The 17,220-nt window shown below is 44.5% G+C and overlaps 1 protein-coding gene across 11 annotated transcripts in view; it reads right to left on the bottom strand.

Annotated features, from left to right (window-relative positions):
* ZNF618 (zinc finger protein 618) overlaps window positions 1-17,220 on the bottom strand; it is a 179,578-nt gene that overhangs the window by 107,736 nt on the left and 54,622 nt on the right. For 10 of the 11 annotated variants that reach the window (XM_084494469.1, XM_084494475.1, XM_084494471.1 and 7 more), the window contains one exon: window positions 791-834. In XM_084494469.1, coding sequence (XP_084350595.1) covers window positions 791-834 — 44 coding nt within the window. Of the gene's footprint in view, window positions 1-790; window positions 835-9,012; window positions 9,200-17,220 lie in introns of all 11 variants that reach the window. The other variant, XM_084494466.1, reaches the window with a different exon arrangement.

Below are 17,220 nucleotides of genomic sequence, written 5' to 3'. Positions count from 1 at the left end.
CCCCTTCCCACACCATGTGCTCCCCTCCCCTGTATATCTCAGTGCTGACACCGTTTCCAGCCTCACATTTCTCAGCTACTATATCTCCACCTATTTTTACCACAAAACTTTTTAAACCTGGCCGATGAGTTTGCCATGCTGCTGGTGGGCAGCTGACAGGCGGAACCAGCTCACAGGACCACACAAACCCAACCAGCACCAAAGCCATGCCATGCCCTGTCCTCCTGGCACACCTTTCCAAAGAAAACCCAATTAAAATGAATTTCTGTCTGACTGAGAAAGGAAGCTAGGTGGCCAGCTGCCCCTCGGAGATGGAGAAGCACCATCCATAGTGCACCTCCCGCCTCCCAGTGCACCCAGCAAGGAAAGATGCCCCACAGCACCGACGGGCAGGAGGTAGTGAGGCCACAGCATGAACAGCCCCAGCCTCAGCACCTCCCCTGCCTTTGTGCCACACTTTCCTCTGGGCCATGGGCCCTTTCCCCAGCCAGCCTGTGCAGCACGGACTGAAGTCTCCATCAGAGCTGCGTGCTGTGATGGTTGTTGCACCAAGGCATGGCCACAGGGCCCCCCCGTTGCACTCACAAACATCTCCTCGTGGACCCCAAGGCTAGAATTATCTTTCTTGCATCCATTTCTAGCGAAGTCTAAACATGGGTGTATGGCCTCTGCACTCTAACAACTCCCATCTCATTCTCCTCACCACCCATCTCTGAGATGGGGCAGCGCACCCCAGCAGAGCTGCAGCTGCCCACCGTGTCACACCGCAGAAGAGAAAACTGTCACGTACCTGCTGGAAGAGCTCCTCCTCCCAGTGCTGTTGCTCTCGTCGGCCTGTGGGGCAAAACACATTAAAAAAGGCTGTTTAGGTCAAGAAAGGCAAGGCTGTATTCCAACACTTTGGATGCCTTCTGCACCAAAGCCACCTTGAGTTTTTCCATTCTGAGTCACATGCATCCTCCATGTTTAATTTTGGCAGGACGTGTCGTGCACTTAAATCCAAGCAGGTGCACCAAGTTTTCCAGAGACTGAGGCAGGACTTCAGAGACAGCTCCACCAAGAAGGTGATTTTTTGTTTTTATTCCCATCCCCATGATATATCCAAAAACAACTGGTGGAGATCACTTGTGCGATTATTTTGCTGTGCTCTACCAGAAACCTCCCAAGTTTAAAGCAACAATCCATTCTTTGCAGGAGGAAAACAAGGCCAAAATACGCAATTTGCTGGAAGAAAATTCAAAGCATCCAAGCTCAAACAGCCTAAAATTACACCAAAATCCCATAGTGCCTTGCATTTGCTCTGCCGGGCTGGATTGGGCATGGAGGCACTGGGTGTCATCCCAAAGCTCCTCATCCCAAGCCCCGACTCTTCTAAGCCCTGCCCTGCCTGGAGGCCGGGTTGCAGGGAAGGAGCCCCCAGGGGAGCTCCCTGCCCAGACACACCTGGCTCGCCTGCGGGCGGCCCAGTCCTGCCCTCCCGGTCGCAGGAACGGGATGAGCAGGAAGGGGATGAGCGGGAGCCGCCACCTCCTCCCTGCCTCCTTCCTCCAGCTCTCTGATTAGAGGCTTCCTTGGAAAGACAATATTATTCCAAACCCAGAAATTTTATTTCTGAATTTGTGCAAATACAAGTTAAAAGATATTAGCTGCATTTCACATTTTGTGCAAATGGCAGAAACAGGCAATTCATGTGCAGCAGGATGGGGGCTAGCCAACGATTTCGATAAAATAAACCCTTTTTTAATTTAAATGCTAATGCACTGAATTAAAATTTAATAACTGAGGAAATTGAAAAGCCGAGCAGGAATATTGGAAATAAATCCAAGCAGAAACAGCTGAAATTAAAAATTCTAGAGAGTGGGAGGATAGCAGCTAAGCTGTCTTATATGATTACATTTTTTTTTTTTTCAGAACGAAGGGGGGAAGGAAAAAAAATCCTATCTTTGGCTGGCTGTAGGGCAGTAAATCGAGAGTGCTGTGATTTATTGCTCAATTTTCCTGAGGGAAAAAGGCTTTCTTTCATGCTGAAATATTTCATAAATTTCAAGCCAGCATAAATTCTTAATTTAAAAGTTATGGAGGTCACATTTAGTGCACTGGTGCAATTCTGAAATCTTAAAGGAATAGCAACCAAAAAATTACAATTTGATTTTATTTTTCTTAATTCTTTGGATGAAATTTTGTTCAAAGGGATTCTCTGAGTTACACAAGGCAGAAAGGCATCCTGGCTTCTGAAGGTTTCAGAAATTCACTGGAAATGAAGAGATAAAAATCTAATTCAATTATAAAAAGGTATTTTTTTTTATTATTATTGTTAGCCACTTGAGGAATTTCTGTTAAAAAATTTCCTCCCTCCATTGCCTGGGAAAAGCCAGAAGGGAGGAGCTGACAATGTAATTGCTTCTGTTAGATCTCCAATCTTTTGTGAGCACTGATATGTTCATTTGTTATACAGCTGTTCAGCTACAGAAAGGATGTCAGAGCACCCATAATTCAAAGCAATCAATCAAAAATTAATGATTTGTCATGCTTACACAATGGGAAAAAAAAAAAAAAAAGCTTTATGGGTTCCTGCAACTGGTAGATTGCTCAAACCTTCAGGGCATTTTCTAGAAGATTAGATCTGTGTGTACAAAAAAGAAAAAAAGGAAAAAAAAAAAAAAAAAAAAGATAAAAAGGAGACTTTACATAAAGCCAGGCCAAAAGCCTTGTGGGGTGCTATGGCATCAGCATTACCCGAACTCCCCTACAGATCAGTGCCCACCCCTTTGAAGAGCTTTCCGTACAGCCCAGCCTCACGGGCAGCCCGTGAGCCACCTCCCGCGCCCCTCGGTACGAGCAGCCCCAGAACAGGAACGGAGCAGAAAGGCTCCTGAGCTCCAGGAGTCCCCCAGCGCAGAAGCCCAAGCCAAACTCTGCCCTCCCATCACCAGGCTGCACCGCTCCAGCGGCAACACTGTGTGCTATCCACCCAAAATTAAAAGATTTTGGTTTGGGAAGTAGGGAGGTACGTCAGCAGCTTACATCAAGCCTCAAATTCGGAAAATTGTTTGAATTTGCAGTGTTTGTCCTCCATGTAAGCAAGGTATCCTTTAGGTACAAATTCCTTCTTGGAGAGCATGGTGCTGGCAGCGTGCTCCAACACAAAACGTGCCGATAGCCCAGCGCCATACTTTATGCTTGTACACACGTGTACAACCTCTCATCTGATTTACCACCCCGCCCAATACAGACATTGCTCCTTTTCCTACTTGTATCTGGAGTCGAGCAAGTGACGTGCTAGAAACAGGATGGGGCATCCACACTTGAGGCTCAGGACAAACGCGCCCACACGCAAGGCCCAAGTCCAGGCCCGACCCAGGCCCACCTGCGGCATCACCTCGCGATGTGGGCGACCCACAGGCAGCACCAGAAGAGGCAGCACCAGAAGACCCCTGGCAGTTTTACATGTATTATTTACTTCATTTTTTGTTTACCTTCTACGTTTGGTGTGCATTTGCTCTGTTATTTCCCCCTTCTACTTTATTTTTTTAAATGAATTCTAATGACAATTTTTTTGCTTTCTAACTTCTTTTCCTGAGCAATTCATGGGCTGCCCCATCCTAGGCTGCTGCATGTATCAGTGTAAAGGGTGAGACATGCACGAGGAGCACAGAAAGGGAAATGTGATGGTGTGACCACACCAACATTACGTATTTCTGTTTTAAAAGACAAAAAAAAGGAACCACAAAGAGAAGAGAGCTCTCAATCCAGGCAGTTTAACACCAGCCAAGATGCTCTTGGAGGGAAGGAGACCATCTCCCAGCCTGCCCATGTGGAAAAATGCTCAAGATCTCACTGATGGACACCAGTGGCGTGGTTGTTCAGGGGCTGCTGCAAGCTACCAACTGACTTCCTATTTTGGATCTGTCAGACCAAAAGAAGGACATCAGATCCAGGCTGGCTCTCTGAAAGGTTTCTGGATGCTTAAATAAGCCCATCCTCACCAAAGGTGCCACTAGGAGAAACCTTCACACACTGCTCCAGTTTCCAAAGTGGCAAATCTGCTGTACCAGCGTTTTATCTCGGTCGCGACTCCTGAGGGACAGCTCCATTTGGTTCAGCGCCAAGCCCGGCGAAGCCTGGCTGGGGCTGCAGCTACAGGATGGTCTGGGCAGAGGTGACTGCTGCCAGGCTGCTGGTCCCAAACAGATCAAATTCACAAACAACCTCCCTGTCACAGACCTGAGGACTTGAATTTACGGCTTTGGTGCAGGGCTGGGTGGCAGCACACCCTGTGAGCAGCTACCTGCAGGAATGGCCATTGTGGCCAGCCTGAGCCACTTGACACGTGGCTATTTCTGAGCATGGCCAGGCAGTGCCCAGCGACCCGCTCCATGGACAGAGACTGAGCAAGCGCCACCTGGACCAGCCTGAGAAACCAGCACAACAGTGCATCGCAATCCCTGGTGGCACCAGCCAAGCCTCCAGCCCATGGCCCTACCCAAAAGGTTTTTCTTCTCCTCTCCCGCTCAGCTTCGGGCTCACACTCAGCACTGGGAACACGGGGAGATGCTGCACACGTTTCTAAAAATCTGGCTGAAACAAGCTTTTGTTCTTTTATTTTGTAATGAGCTGGATTTAGAATCAAATATTAAGTTTTGATGACTTTAGCAGGTCACACTATTAACCCATATAAAGCAAAATGTTGCTTTTAACTTCTAGAACATCCCATTTAAGGAGCAGAAATATCCCAAGAAAGTTAAAGCAGTGAATTGGTAGAAATCGCCATTCAACCATTGGCAACCAGAACATACTGAAATGGCTGAGAGCAGCTTTCAATGAAGTAGTGTCTTCGGGAATAGGAACGATAAATCGTCTGCACACCAGTTTACCCAGTTAATTTAATTCAGGGACTTCCTCATTTTTACTTGAAAAAGCAGAAGAGCAGTGTTTGCGCCTGCCTGCCAGTCCATGAGCCAGGAAGGATGGGCTCTGCTCGCCTCCACCAGGACATGGAGCTTGGCAACAGAGGCAAGGCTCCTGCTGCATAATTAGTAGCACAGCTTCTTGCGTAAAATAATTTACAATTCAAAATATGATTCCAAAGGTACTTTTGTATGTATCTGGTACGTTTAAGGTAGTTAAACAAAACTAATACAAATAAATATCTATTAAATTAAAATGCATAAAACCAGAATGTGGTTTCTGGCCATATGTTCCTCAATTCAAGTCGTAAGCAAAAAGTAAATCATGAGATAAATAGAAAATGTATCAGTCAACATCTAGCGGGAAAAAGTGTCAAAAATTAGGAGTCCAAGCAGATGTACAACTGACCCCAGAAATGCATGTTTAGAGAAAGGGCTACACTTTTTTGGGAAAAGAAAACACGACATTTTAACAGTTACTGAGAAGCATTAACAACTAAAAAGCATTAAAATGTTAAATGAGATTTCAGACTTAGGCATGGGCTTTCTGTCTGATCACTGAAGTTACCACCACAAACCCTGGGGCCAGCATGGACAGGGAGCCCTGGACCCACACCGGCTGGTAGCAGCTCAAAATCCACCAGTATCGACCCCAAACTGCTGCCTGACACACCTCCACTGCACTGCATTCAACCTGTGTTAATTAATGTTTATACGAATTAATTGTTCTCACCCATACTACCAATTCCATGTTTTTATCGAAACTTGTGAGGTCCTTTCACAACCTCTCCCAAAGCAGAGTAAGGCGGGTTAACTCACTGGATTGTTTGTGGAAGGGTGGAATTGTTTGTTTTACCTGGGGGGGGGGGAGGGGAGGGAAAAGAAAAAAAAAAAAAAGGGCAAAAAAAAAAGCAATCTGAATACATTCCCAAAGACAGCTGAATCATTTTCGGCAAAACACAAAACACACATACAGGTCAGGAGGGAGCCAGAAACAGATACCCAGCATGGAAAATTTCACCCCAAATAATTAAAATTTGGCAACATGATAAGCGACTGAAAACAGATCTTACAAAGGAATGTGCCATAAAAATAACTGCTGGCCTACCTACCTGCACTGTCTATTATTATTAACTTCAGAGCAACAGAAAATGCAGGAAGTGTTTTTTTTTCTTTTTCTTTTTTTTTTTTTAAACAAACGGTAAGACACTGGCAGTTTCCTATTTAACTTTCATTAAAGAACAACCAAAAAAAAAAAAAAAAAGAGAGGGAGAGAGAGAGAGAGAAGAAACCCACTACTACACCAAAACATCTGCAGAACACCAGGACCCATCCATACACCCGTGCCCTTTGCTTCCCACTGTCAACATGGGAATGCTAAGGAAAAGCTCAAGTGATGAATTTTGCACTGCAGCCCTCTGCATTTCCCCCACTTTGTTCTCTCCCTCCACCCGGTCCCAGCTCAGTGACGCTCCCCAAGTTTAACAAAAGGCAGGGAGTGATGCTGAGCTGCTGGGTGAGCTGAGCATCTGTGCCCATGCACTTCCTGGAGTCAAAGTATCCCCTACACCAGGCAAAATGATCTCTGATGCTTTGGAAAGCTTTGGCTTGGCTTATCCCATCCTTACCCTTTACCTTAGCACATCTACACGGGCTGCATGAGCCTCTGAAAGGGATGATTTTTCCATGAGGGAACAACTAAGTTCATTGGCAAGGAGGAATGTGCTGCCTATTTCCTCAGCTGCAGCATTCCCCTCAAGAAATAACCAAAATAATAATAATAAAAGAAATTCAACGAGGAGGAAATCTGAGCTCTACCAAGGCATCTCCCCCAGGAGGGCAGGGAGCACCAGCAGAGCTGAGCCCTGGGTATGGGGTGCCCCCGGCCCTGCTCATCGCGGGCTCTGCCCTGACGAACAGCGGTGCTGAGTTAGTGCTGAGCATCTGGGGCAATTCCTCCCCTTCCTTCAGCTGATGTCTTGCTGCAGTGAAAATTCAGAGCACTTAGGGACTGAGGTCGATGCTTTCTCCTGCAGCAAGGTGGAAAACCCAGTATTAAAAACAAATCACACTCCAAGATAAGAGTAGTGGGAGTATTTTCTACTCGAGGTCACCATGAGAAAGGTGGTGACTCTTACCTTGGCCACAGAAGTGCATGAAGCCCCAGCCCAGCCAGAGGTGAGCAGGTGAGAAGAGCACCAAGGGTGACAATCAGGGACATAAGAGCCACGCAGGAACAATCACCAGGTGCTGGGCTCACCCAAGCAGCATCAATGGCGCTGGGACAGGTCCACCCATCAGTGACTGGACCAATGCATCTACTGAAATCTTTCAGTCTGTAACTCAGCGTACCCAGTGCTGGAGGAGAATACAGCAACAGGACTACAGATACTTCTGCATATGCATTATTTAAACCGAGCTCTACAAAGACTTGTTTTAATGTTTAGATTCCCAAAGTTCATTCACTGGAAGCTGCCAAGGTGACTCTGTGGTGCCGTGACACACCAGTTCCCAGGCACCAGACAGACAGAGCATCCCCACTGCCACTGGGACAACATTAACCCATCATTAACCTATCCAACCCCACTTGGCCACCAACAAGTCTGCATGCTTGGCGCATGTTTGAGCAGAACTCATGAGTTTATTACAGCTAGCTCACTAACATAAGCTCATCCACCTCATCTACACATGCAGTCAATGCCTGCTGGAACCAGTTACTCATAGTATAAAGAAATCAGTTGTTACACAGCAACTTCTAGGTGGGAAAACACCATCATCTAAGGTTCCTGTGTCTCCTTCTTGCTGGTGGCCAATGTCCCAGAAAGGACACGTGTCAAGGAATGCATTCAGGCAGAGAGCATGGTCTATCAGCATGATTCAGCACCCAGAGGTGGTGGTTCCCAGCGCCTGAGGCCAGGGGTGCTGCTTGACCACCACAGTGCAAGGACAGCCAAGAGCACTGCAGTGTCCCTCCACGAGAAACCACCAGAGCTGCAAAGAGATGCTCTCGTCCCCACGGGGCCACCCCCCGGGTGATCCCATGCACAGAGTCTGACTGATCTGTACCTTGTCTCTCCCGGGTGCCCATCTCTGAATTAACAGAGAGAATTAAAAGCTGATGATGCTTCACACCTCTCATATGCCTGGGGAAGGCAGCAGCCCCCCTCCCTGAAGGTCCCCAGCTGTCCCAAAGCTGCTCAGCACTTCCCGAATATGGCTGATGGAGACGGAGCCAGGAGCTCCACAGCCCAAAGCAGCCCAAAGGTCAGACATGAGCACAAGATTTCACTGGAGAAGCTGAAATGAGAATGACGCTTTCCACGCTTAGAGTTTCAGTTCTGACTTAACCCAGGGGCCCTCTCTACACTGATTTCAATTCTCTTTGTATTGGCAGAAGAATTATTTTTCTTTTTCTTTCTTTCTTTTTTTTTTTTAAACATTATTTAGTCTTGAAAGCGGCTGGACTTGGTTTGCTCAAACTTTTCCCCAAACTCTTATCTCAGGCAGAAAAAGTTGGAGCACAGAGGTGAAAATTGTAAGTAGACAAATAATAATAATTACTATTATTATAATAAAAGTGATTAAAATCTGGAAATTATTCTCAGTAAATTTCACTGTATTTACTTCTTGCTTATTACTGATTATCTTTCCATTTTATAATCTTAACTTAATAACTCGTGTGTTTTACTTGCAGCCACCCAGTTTCTGAGCTGGCTCAGTAACTCGTAATTACAAGTTCTTCTAAAAGTTTCAGACTGAAGAGGTTTACTCCCTGCTGGAAAAGGCACATTAAGGGTTTTGCTAGCTCGTAACTGGGAGAGCCACGCAAACAGCAAAATCAGTGAAGAAATAATTCTGGCCATCTCTGTCACCTCCAGCTCTTCCTGTCCTGCACCAAGGGCACCCCTCACAGTTATATCCACATCATGGATTACAAGATGAAAACTACCCTCCAGATTTAATGCCAGTGTATTGACATGAAAGCAAAAAAAAAGATCAAAATATCACAAACAGCTTGGCCAGGCACTGAACAACTCCAGAGGTTTTTGCTCCTGAAACTGAAAAAAATTGCCTTTGAAGTACTCAGGATTTCCGTGTCACCTACCATTTGCTTTGGCTCCCAATACTTCAGATAGTCCCAGACAGGTTTAAGGACTGCAAGCAGTTGCTTTTGAGTCAAGGGAATATTCATATGAGTAATTTTATGAACTTGCTGAAAGTACTGGTGGAATCTGTGCTTTGAATTTCAATTTTTCTCTTGTGGCAGCCCAGGGAAATTCAAGTAGCGTATTCTGGCAGAGGTAGACAGAAGAAAGGGAACATTAAATAAATTTTAACCTAAAACTACAACTGTTCAAACAAGTATTAAAAAGCTTCAACCTGATGCACCTCAGTATGCTGTTGTTTTTGTCTTTTTTTTTCTTCAAAAAAGTCATGAAATTAAAATTATGAATTAAATCAATGCAGTAAATTGCCCTGGATTTAAAGAGTTACTCCTTGATTATAAGCAACTGAAAAGTAATCAAAATATTTTTTCCATCTCCTGTTGCTCAACACTCTTCTTACTCTGTTCTTTACGAGAAAAATAATCAAATTGAGGGTGAAGAGGAGAAAAACCATTACTGATTACTTCTGAACTCTCATATTGTAAAAGCTGGAAAATCAGAGTGACCAGGCAAAACAACAGAATTATCTGAATCAAGCCCTTGTTTATAGATGGTATGAGTTTCCCAGCAAAAGGAACAGCTGGAAATATTTTTAAAGAATAAATGTATATGGAATGAAACCTTGAGGGGGGAGGAGGGTATTATTATTTTTCACTTGGGGAAAAAAGGGGGAGAGAAACCATGCGATAGTATTTCAGAAATCCACCCATTTCTCCAGGTTTCCAATTTCACAGGAAACTCTCAGGAAATCAATTTTTAAAAAATCCTGTTACAGGCAACTTTCCAAGTTGATAAAACAAACATATCTAAAAAGCTGCAAGCACACGTGAAAAAAAAATATAGTAGGACTTATTTATACACGGAATCCCACACATTTTACTACAGAAGTGCTGTTAAACACATTTTGTTCTGCCGTTTCCAAACAGGCGCATCTCCTGGCTCTGCGTAGGTAGGCTCTGCTTTGAAATGCCACATCCGACGGAGCTGCGGTTGCCTCTCGTGGCATGAGTTACCCAGCCCGCAGGAGCCGCCAGCACCTCTCCTCCACACGTGTTGAGCGATGCAGTGGGCACGGCCTGCACAGCTCTGCCCGGCCCAGCCCTGCCCCAGCAGGGCCACCCAGGGCAAGGTGCCCAGCACCACGTCCAGGGGGCTCCTGAAGATCCCAAGGAGGGGTCTCCGCATCCTCTCTGGGCAGCCTGTGCCAGTGCCCTGTCACCTGCACAGCTCAGAAGGGCTGCCTGGTGTTCAGACAGAACTTGTTGTGTTCCATGCCAGTCACAGGGCACTGCTGGCAGGAGCCTGATGAGAAGCCACAGGGACAGTGAACAGCCAAGGGCAGCAGAGCCGTGCTGCAAGGAGCACGGCCCCTGGGGCAGCAGCTGCAAGCGGCGACCAGCCAGGAGACACCACAAGATCTCAAACCATGGGATGTCCTTATTCTAAAGCACCTTCAGGTACAACTCCACCATGCAGATACAGGCTACATGGGAGCATTTCTGCCATCAGGAGCACTCCTGATGCTTGTTAGAGCTGGTGAATCACCTGACAGCACGGTGGCTCACCAGAAGCACCTCTGCTCCTGTACCTTGAGCTGTTTCAGATGCTCAAGTTCTGCTCTCTGAGCACTGAAAGTGGTGCTGGGAAAGAGAGAGACAAGCCTATCTACAGGAAAACCACCCCAGAACACAGTAGCTCCCTGGACAGATGTCCATGAAACCCCAAAGTCCCATTGCTGCTTCCCAGTGCGAAAATGCCACAGAACCCCACAGATCACCGCGCTGGTCTCCAACAGGAGCCTGTGACCTTCAAGAAGTCTGAACCCAATACATTAGAAAACATTCAAAACAAAAAATAAAAGCAAATCATGTCCAGAACATCCTCAGAGGACAGCTTGTGCCTGGGGGAGATCCACCAACCGCAGCTTCATGGGCCGAGGAGCCGCGGAAGAGCCCGGTGATGAAGTACTTCTTGGAAGAAGCTTTCATAAGACTAAAACTTTGCCCTTTAAATCTGCAGACACTGTGAGGCACGTCCCAGAGCAGCTGCCCTGTCATCTGTGTGTCCGTGGTAGCAATGTGATCCCTGGGCAGAACTGTACATTTTGGAATTTTAATCATTCTTTTGTAAATTTTGGAGAATGCTTTGGATCCTTTCATAATTAACTGTACTGTACAGATGCAAGGTATTAATGATGTTCAGTTTTATATCTGAGGAACATAATGAAATATTAAAAATTTGTCAAATGATAATCCAAAGCAGTAAATTAGTATCCAGCATTAAAAATGCATAATTTAATAAATACCTCCATGGACATAGATACATTGGAGCACAGTGCAACTGTGTTAAGAGAAGGACTGTAAGAATAAAATTCTTATTTTATCACTGTAAAATAATTTTTTTTAGCCTTACAAGAGAAACCCCTTGTAGTGCTCAGAGATGAGCTAAGAAGCTGAAACTAAACAAATGTTTACCACTGGAAGGTTACCTAGGGATCGTCACCTTCTCTCCCAATTTTGTGTGATTGGCTTTTTTAATAGCATGAAATTGTGGTAATTTTACTTTGGAAAGGGAAAAAAAAAAAAGTCAAACCACATTGACCTAAAAGTAAGAAGGGGGGATGGCACACAAAGCTCGATGATTTTTTCAAACTTAAAAAAGAGCAGTAATTACAGGGGGAAAATTCAGAAAGAGTTTAGTCTGCCTGTCTCTCTCAAAAAAAAAAAAAAAAAAAGAAAAAAAGAGAAAAAAAGAAAAAAAGAAAAAAGGAAGACAAAAGAGTAAAAAGAGAAAAGAGAAAAAAGAAAAAATAGAACAAAGGGAAAAAAACAAAGTTGGAAAAAAGCAGGCTTAAAGTAGAAATCTTAGAAATTCTGATTGCAAAATAACCCCCATCAGCCAACCACAAATCCTATAAATATCAACAGATCAACTCCCTGAGCAGATATAAATAAATAAACAAACAGACCTCCTAGATTAAAAAAAGAAAAGAAAAAAAAAAAGACAAAAAAATGTCTTGCTGCCCTCAGCAAAGTTGGGTGAGTTCCTGAGAACTACGGCAATTTGGAAAAAAACAGAAGAGAAAAACCAACTGCTCCTGGGTACAGCTGAAACGCAAAGGCTGTGGGAGCGCTCCTGCGGGGACACGTTCCTCTCCTGGAGACAATCCAGGGGCTGCCGAGCATGGAGGGCGCAGTGATGGAGCAGCCAGTCTGTCTCAGGACCTGCCCTGCAAACCTCAAGTCCTCAAACCAGGCTGGGAAGAGGGGTTCTCTCTGCATACCACCAGCCTTTGCTTCTGTTATTCCCAAACTGACATCTTTCAGTAATTGCCTGGGCTAAAGAAATTCTCTTTCAAGGCACTTCTATGGGACAAACATCACCCAGACCCAGCCTTCATGACCTTCTATTCTCTATAGTTCATAGAGCTGAAAAAAAATAAGGGCATAGAGCTGAAGGGAAATTATTTTCAGCCAGAAGTGTAGCTATATAGCAGGACCGACTATTGCATGGATTAGTGTCATTTTTGCTGAAGTACTCATACAATGGAGTATGACACTCATTTTCAAAAAGTGGAAGTGACACAGTCTGACATTTAAATTTTTTCTGATTCATACAGGCAAAATATCTGTCCTATTTATTTTTTAAAGCAAGAACTTGAAGGGATGTTCAAAATCTAAAGGAAGTACTTGCAAGCCCCAAATTTTGATCAATCCAAAACTATATACCCCCAAATGCTATTTTTTATTTTCAAAACAAAAATTAAAATCGATATATTTTTCCTTTGGCTCAACCCAAGAAGGAATTTTTCAATTTGTCAGTGCTTCAAGGAAACAAAAAATCTATTATTTGCACAGCTCTGCCACTAGACAGGTTTTGTCAGAGCAGTGCTGGAAAACCACGACTGTGATGTGAAAAAAGGTACAAATGTTCTTACAGAATCCATTTTGGGACTGAATTTTGCAGGCTGCATCATTAGTCCTCTGTAAGCCTGCAGACCAGTAACTGCTGCTACATCTCTTGAAAGGAAAGCAAGGAATCCCTTGAAAGAAGGCATGATTGCCTCCCCAGAATTCAAAGGCGGCCTTTGGTCATGTCTAAAAAGCAGAGAGAAATCCCTGAGCCCAAGAGTTAAGGCAGAATTTTCAAACGAAGTCTGGGTTTCCCCAGAGCACAGGCTGCTGCTGCCAGTGCCTGGTTCTGCCTCCAAGTTGAGAAATGAGCCCACCACAACAATGAGCCCACCACAACAGAGCCACAGTCCTTTGCGTAAAAAAAAAAAAAAAAAAAAAAAAAAAAAAAAAAACCACAAAACCTAGGCCAACGGCTGCTTCCTCCTCCAGAAATTCTCTGTCAACCTGCTCCTTGCTGCTCCAGTCTCCTGTTGACCATGAACAGTATGAGATGTCAAGCTGGGAAAAGTTCGCATACACCCACTTCCACAACCTCTTCGCAGAAAGTGATGCTTACTTAATGCTTCATGCTGTGGCAGTCACACAGGCAGTCACACAGTCATACCCAATTCACCTTTGGTGGATTGTTTCACACTGGGATCATAAATAAATCACAGTGAAAGCAGTGGATATTTTCTATATAAACTGTTTTGTACCCAAGGAGTATGGTATACCACAAATTTTGGGAGTGCCTTATGGCACACAATCTCCAATAAATTAAACCTACCAAACATAGGAAAAAAATTTTAAGCCCAAGAATTGTCTTCTGCACGTAACTTTTCAAGTGTGGGATTAAAAGTATGGGAAGATGCAACAACTTGGGGTGTCTGTGTGAAAGTCTGGTGAATACTGGGTACTGTCCTCGCATCCCTAAACCCCATCCTGGATCTCTACTTTGATGCACTTTGCCTCCACATTGTCCTAAATAGAAAGGAGGACATGGAGAAGGTTGACTGGAGAGAGATGAGGACACAAGAGGTGTACACCCCCTGACGAGCAGGAGAGCCTTTTGGGGAGCTTCAACATTACAAATAAACAAAAGCAGCAGACTGAGGTAGGAATGTATCTTCACTCCAGCCTTTCCCTGCTTTGTCAAGCTGGCCACTTCAGTGAGGTATCTCCAGCCCTTTACAAATACCATACACCTCCTCACCCGCTGCAACACATGTCTGAAGGGGTGAGCAGACACCCAAGGCTGGAGCTATGGATGTTTCCTGAAGCTACACCAGGTCAGAGATTTGGGCTTGCAGACACTTGGCAATAAGCCATGATGTATTTCATACAAAAAGGAAAAAAATGGGCAAGGTCAGAGAAGAAGTAAGGTTGAATTGCTCCAACTCATTAGGGCACAGGCTCATGAGCCTGCAAAGTGTCCCACAGACAAGCTCTACACTGCCAAGAAAAGCTGAACAGCTGCAACAAGAGGGATGGGGACTGAACGGAGACTGGAGATAAATGAGGATGTTACATTGAAAATATTCCCTGCTCTCGCACTAGTGAGTCGTGCAATAGATGATATTCAAACTACAGAAAACCTATCTTCCTACCACAATTCCTTCACTTATTTATGCAGTATTTAAGGATGGAAAGCCAACATCCAGTCAATTATACTGTATTCCTTTTCCAATTGCAAACCCCAAAACCTTGTATGTAAAGGATTCCATCTCGCAGTATGATATATGGTTTTCCTTCGCTCCAGCACAGCTAGCAATGGACCTGCTCGGCACAGCAGGGATGACATAGATAACTTTAAATTTCTACCCTAGTGAAACAGACCACTAGAAAAAATAGAAAAGTCTTATTAAATAAGTTATTTCTTGGTGAAATTAAAAAAAAAAAAAAAAAAAAAAAAAAGAACAATAAACCACATTCATGTTTAAGTTAACAGAAGCTGCGGTCCATGAAACTGCACCTCCAAGAGATGCTCCCTGCACTTCCTGTGGGCAGTGTCCGCAGAGAAGTCAAGGAGTGGGTCATCCCTGGGGAATGCCTTCTGACACTCACACCTTCTCCAGTGACTGGTGAACGTGTGAGGAAGCATCTTGCAGGTCTAAGTGATGTTCTGAAGGCTGTAATTGTATAAATATTTCCCCATACTACCTGCACCCAGAAACCAAGGTGCCTACACATCACAGCCCGTGGGAGCAGATACCCAACACAACACAAGCTGGTAGGCAGCTGACTGCCCAGGGCTTACAGCTTCTTGTTCTTTTTCTTAAGAAAGATAAGTATTTTATTTCCACTAGATCTAGATCACTGCCACTCGCATGCTGAGACAGGACCCTCGCAGGTCAGAGAGGCACTTGTCCTATAATCAAACACTGGCCAAACTGCTCGAATGGCACCTCCATTTCCTTACAGGAATCAGAGTGTGTAAAGGAGAGTGAAAAGGAAGGCACAATTCTGTAAACTACAACAGCATCCTCATTTCTGTTCTCAATTCTGAGATTCCAAAGCAGCTTCCTGGCTTTAAGCTTGGAGGGTCTTCGTAAAACTTTGTGCCTCACAAACAGATTTTTGTGGACGTTGTGCACTCTACAGAAAATTGCAAACAGAATCAAAGTTACTCTGCTTGCTACCACAAGGGCACTACGCAGCAATTCCCCTGCTTCTGCACAGGGAGCAAAGGAGCTTCACTAAATTGGTAGAGATTCACTACAATAATTCTCCATCAATGTTATTTTGCAGCTCTGTTTTCCACTCATACATATGGTAAGGCGGCAGCTTGCGGACTCGGTGTATTGGTCTCTTGTGACTAATTGCCTAGGTAATAAAAAATGAAAAAAACTATCCTACCGCAGCTATGCAGCCACTATACTGTAGTACAAAGTGGACATACTCTCAAGTCTCCTGGGATTCCCCTAAATTTGCAGCCAGAATAAGGTTCAGAAAAAGGACACTCAAAGGTACAACTCCACGTTGCCTGCGAGGCTTGTCAGCTGTGACCTCCCGGCTTTCCTGCAGCCACTCATGAGCAAACTCCACACTTCACACAAATTATCACATGGGTATCAAAAATATCTTTACAATGGAGCTTTTATTTCCATATATTTGAAGCTGCTTTCCCTTTTGTTTCTTCTCTAAACCAGTTAAAATGAGCATTAAGGGATATAATTATGTTGTTAGCTTAATTGCCTACTTAAAGCAGAATCTACAGGGGTTTAATGCAAGATTTGAAAAGGGGGTAAAAAAGGAAATTGGGATATTAATGGATACAATTTTAAAAATGAATCTCTTCTGGGGACAAGTGAGTTTGGGGCATGGGACAGAGCATGTGGTGGGGGAGGTGGGATCAGCCCACATCAGTTGCTGCTGCAAGGTTTTGTGAAAAATGCAAATTGTTGGCCCATTCCTTCTTCAGCAGTCTAATTTTGGAGAATTTGACCTAATTAATCATTAACCACCACAAAAAAGTATCCCTTCAGTTTAAAACTTTAATGCTATTATTGGCGTGACACACTTCGGCTCAGGATAGGGGCTGTTATCTGGTACATGCCCGATGCTGCAAGAACCAGTCCAATTGGGAAAACTCTTGCTCCCAAATCATACGGCGGACAAACAGTTTTCCACTGTCAGAAGAGCACAAAATGGACAAGGGGAGCATGAATTAGGCACACAAACCTTATTCTGAGAGTTACTGTCTAAAAAAGGCACCGGTGTCAATATGCAAACGTAGAAGGATGCTGATTGCCGTACAAGTCAGCCCATCCTCTCCCACACACGCTCATACACCGGCAGTCTTTTGTATTTATTTAGAAACTCTAAACTAAACTTGCAAAGCTTTCCATGTTTACACCGCCTCATTTAACTAATTTTATGCCAGACCAAAAAAAGCACAGCATGAAGCCTGACAAGCAGAGCTAAGTGCAATACTTTGGGAGGGCTGGAGACCCAGACACATGTTCCAAAGATCCCACTGCCTCCCTGGTGCATCTAACTGCATCATACAGCCCTGTACTGGGGAAAGACCTTTAAGGATTTAGCAAAAAATGTTTTTTCATTCGTGGCCTTAAATGCCCCTAATTTCTGCATTGATTCTTCTCTCTTCCCATAAGAGTTGCTGTGGCTGGTATTATTTCTGTTGTCTCAGTGATTTAGACACTTGGAGTGCTTTTGGGTTCCTCCAACTGTAGAGTTTAAGAAGCGTTTGGACTGTGCACTTAGTCACATGGTCTAAAATTTTGGGTAGACCTG

The sequence above is a fragment of the Aythya ferina genome, assembly GCF_964211825.1.
Source record: "Aythya ferina genome assembly, chromosome: 20".
In the NCBI taxonomy this organism is placed as follows: domain Eukaryota; kingdom Metazoa; phylum Chordata; class Aves; order Anseriformes; family Anatidae; genus Aythya; species Aythya ferina.
The sequence above is the reverse complement of the archived record's forward strand: the minus strand, read 5'-3'. Positions and strand labels throughout refer to the sequence as shown.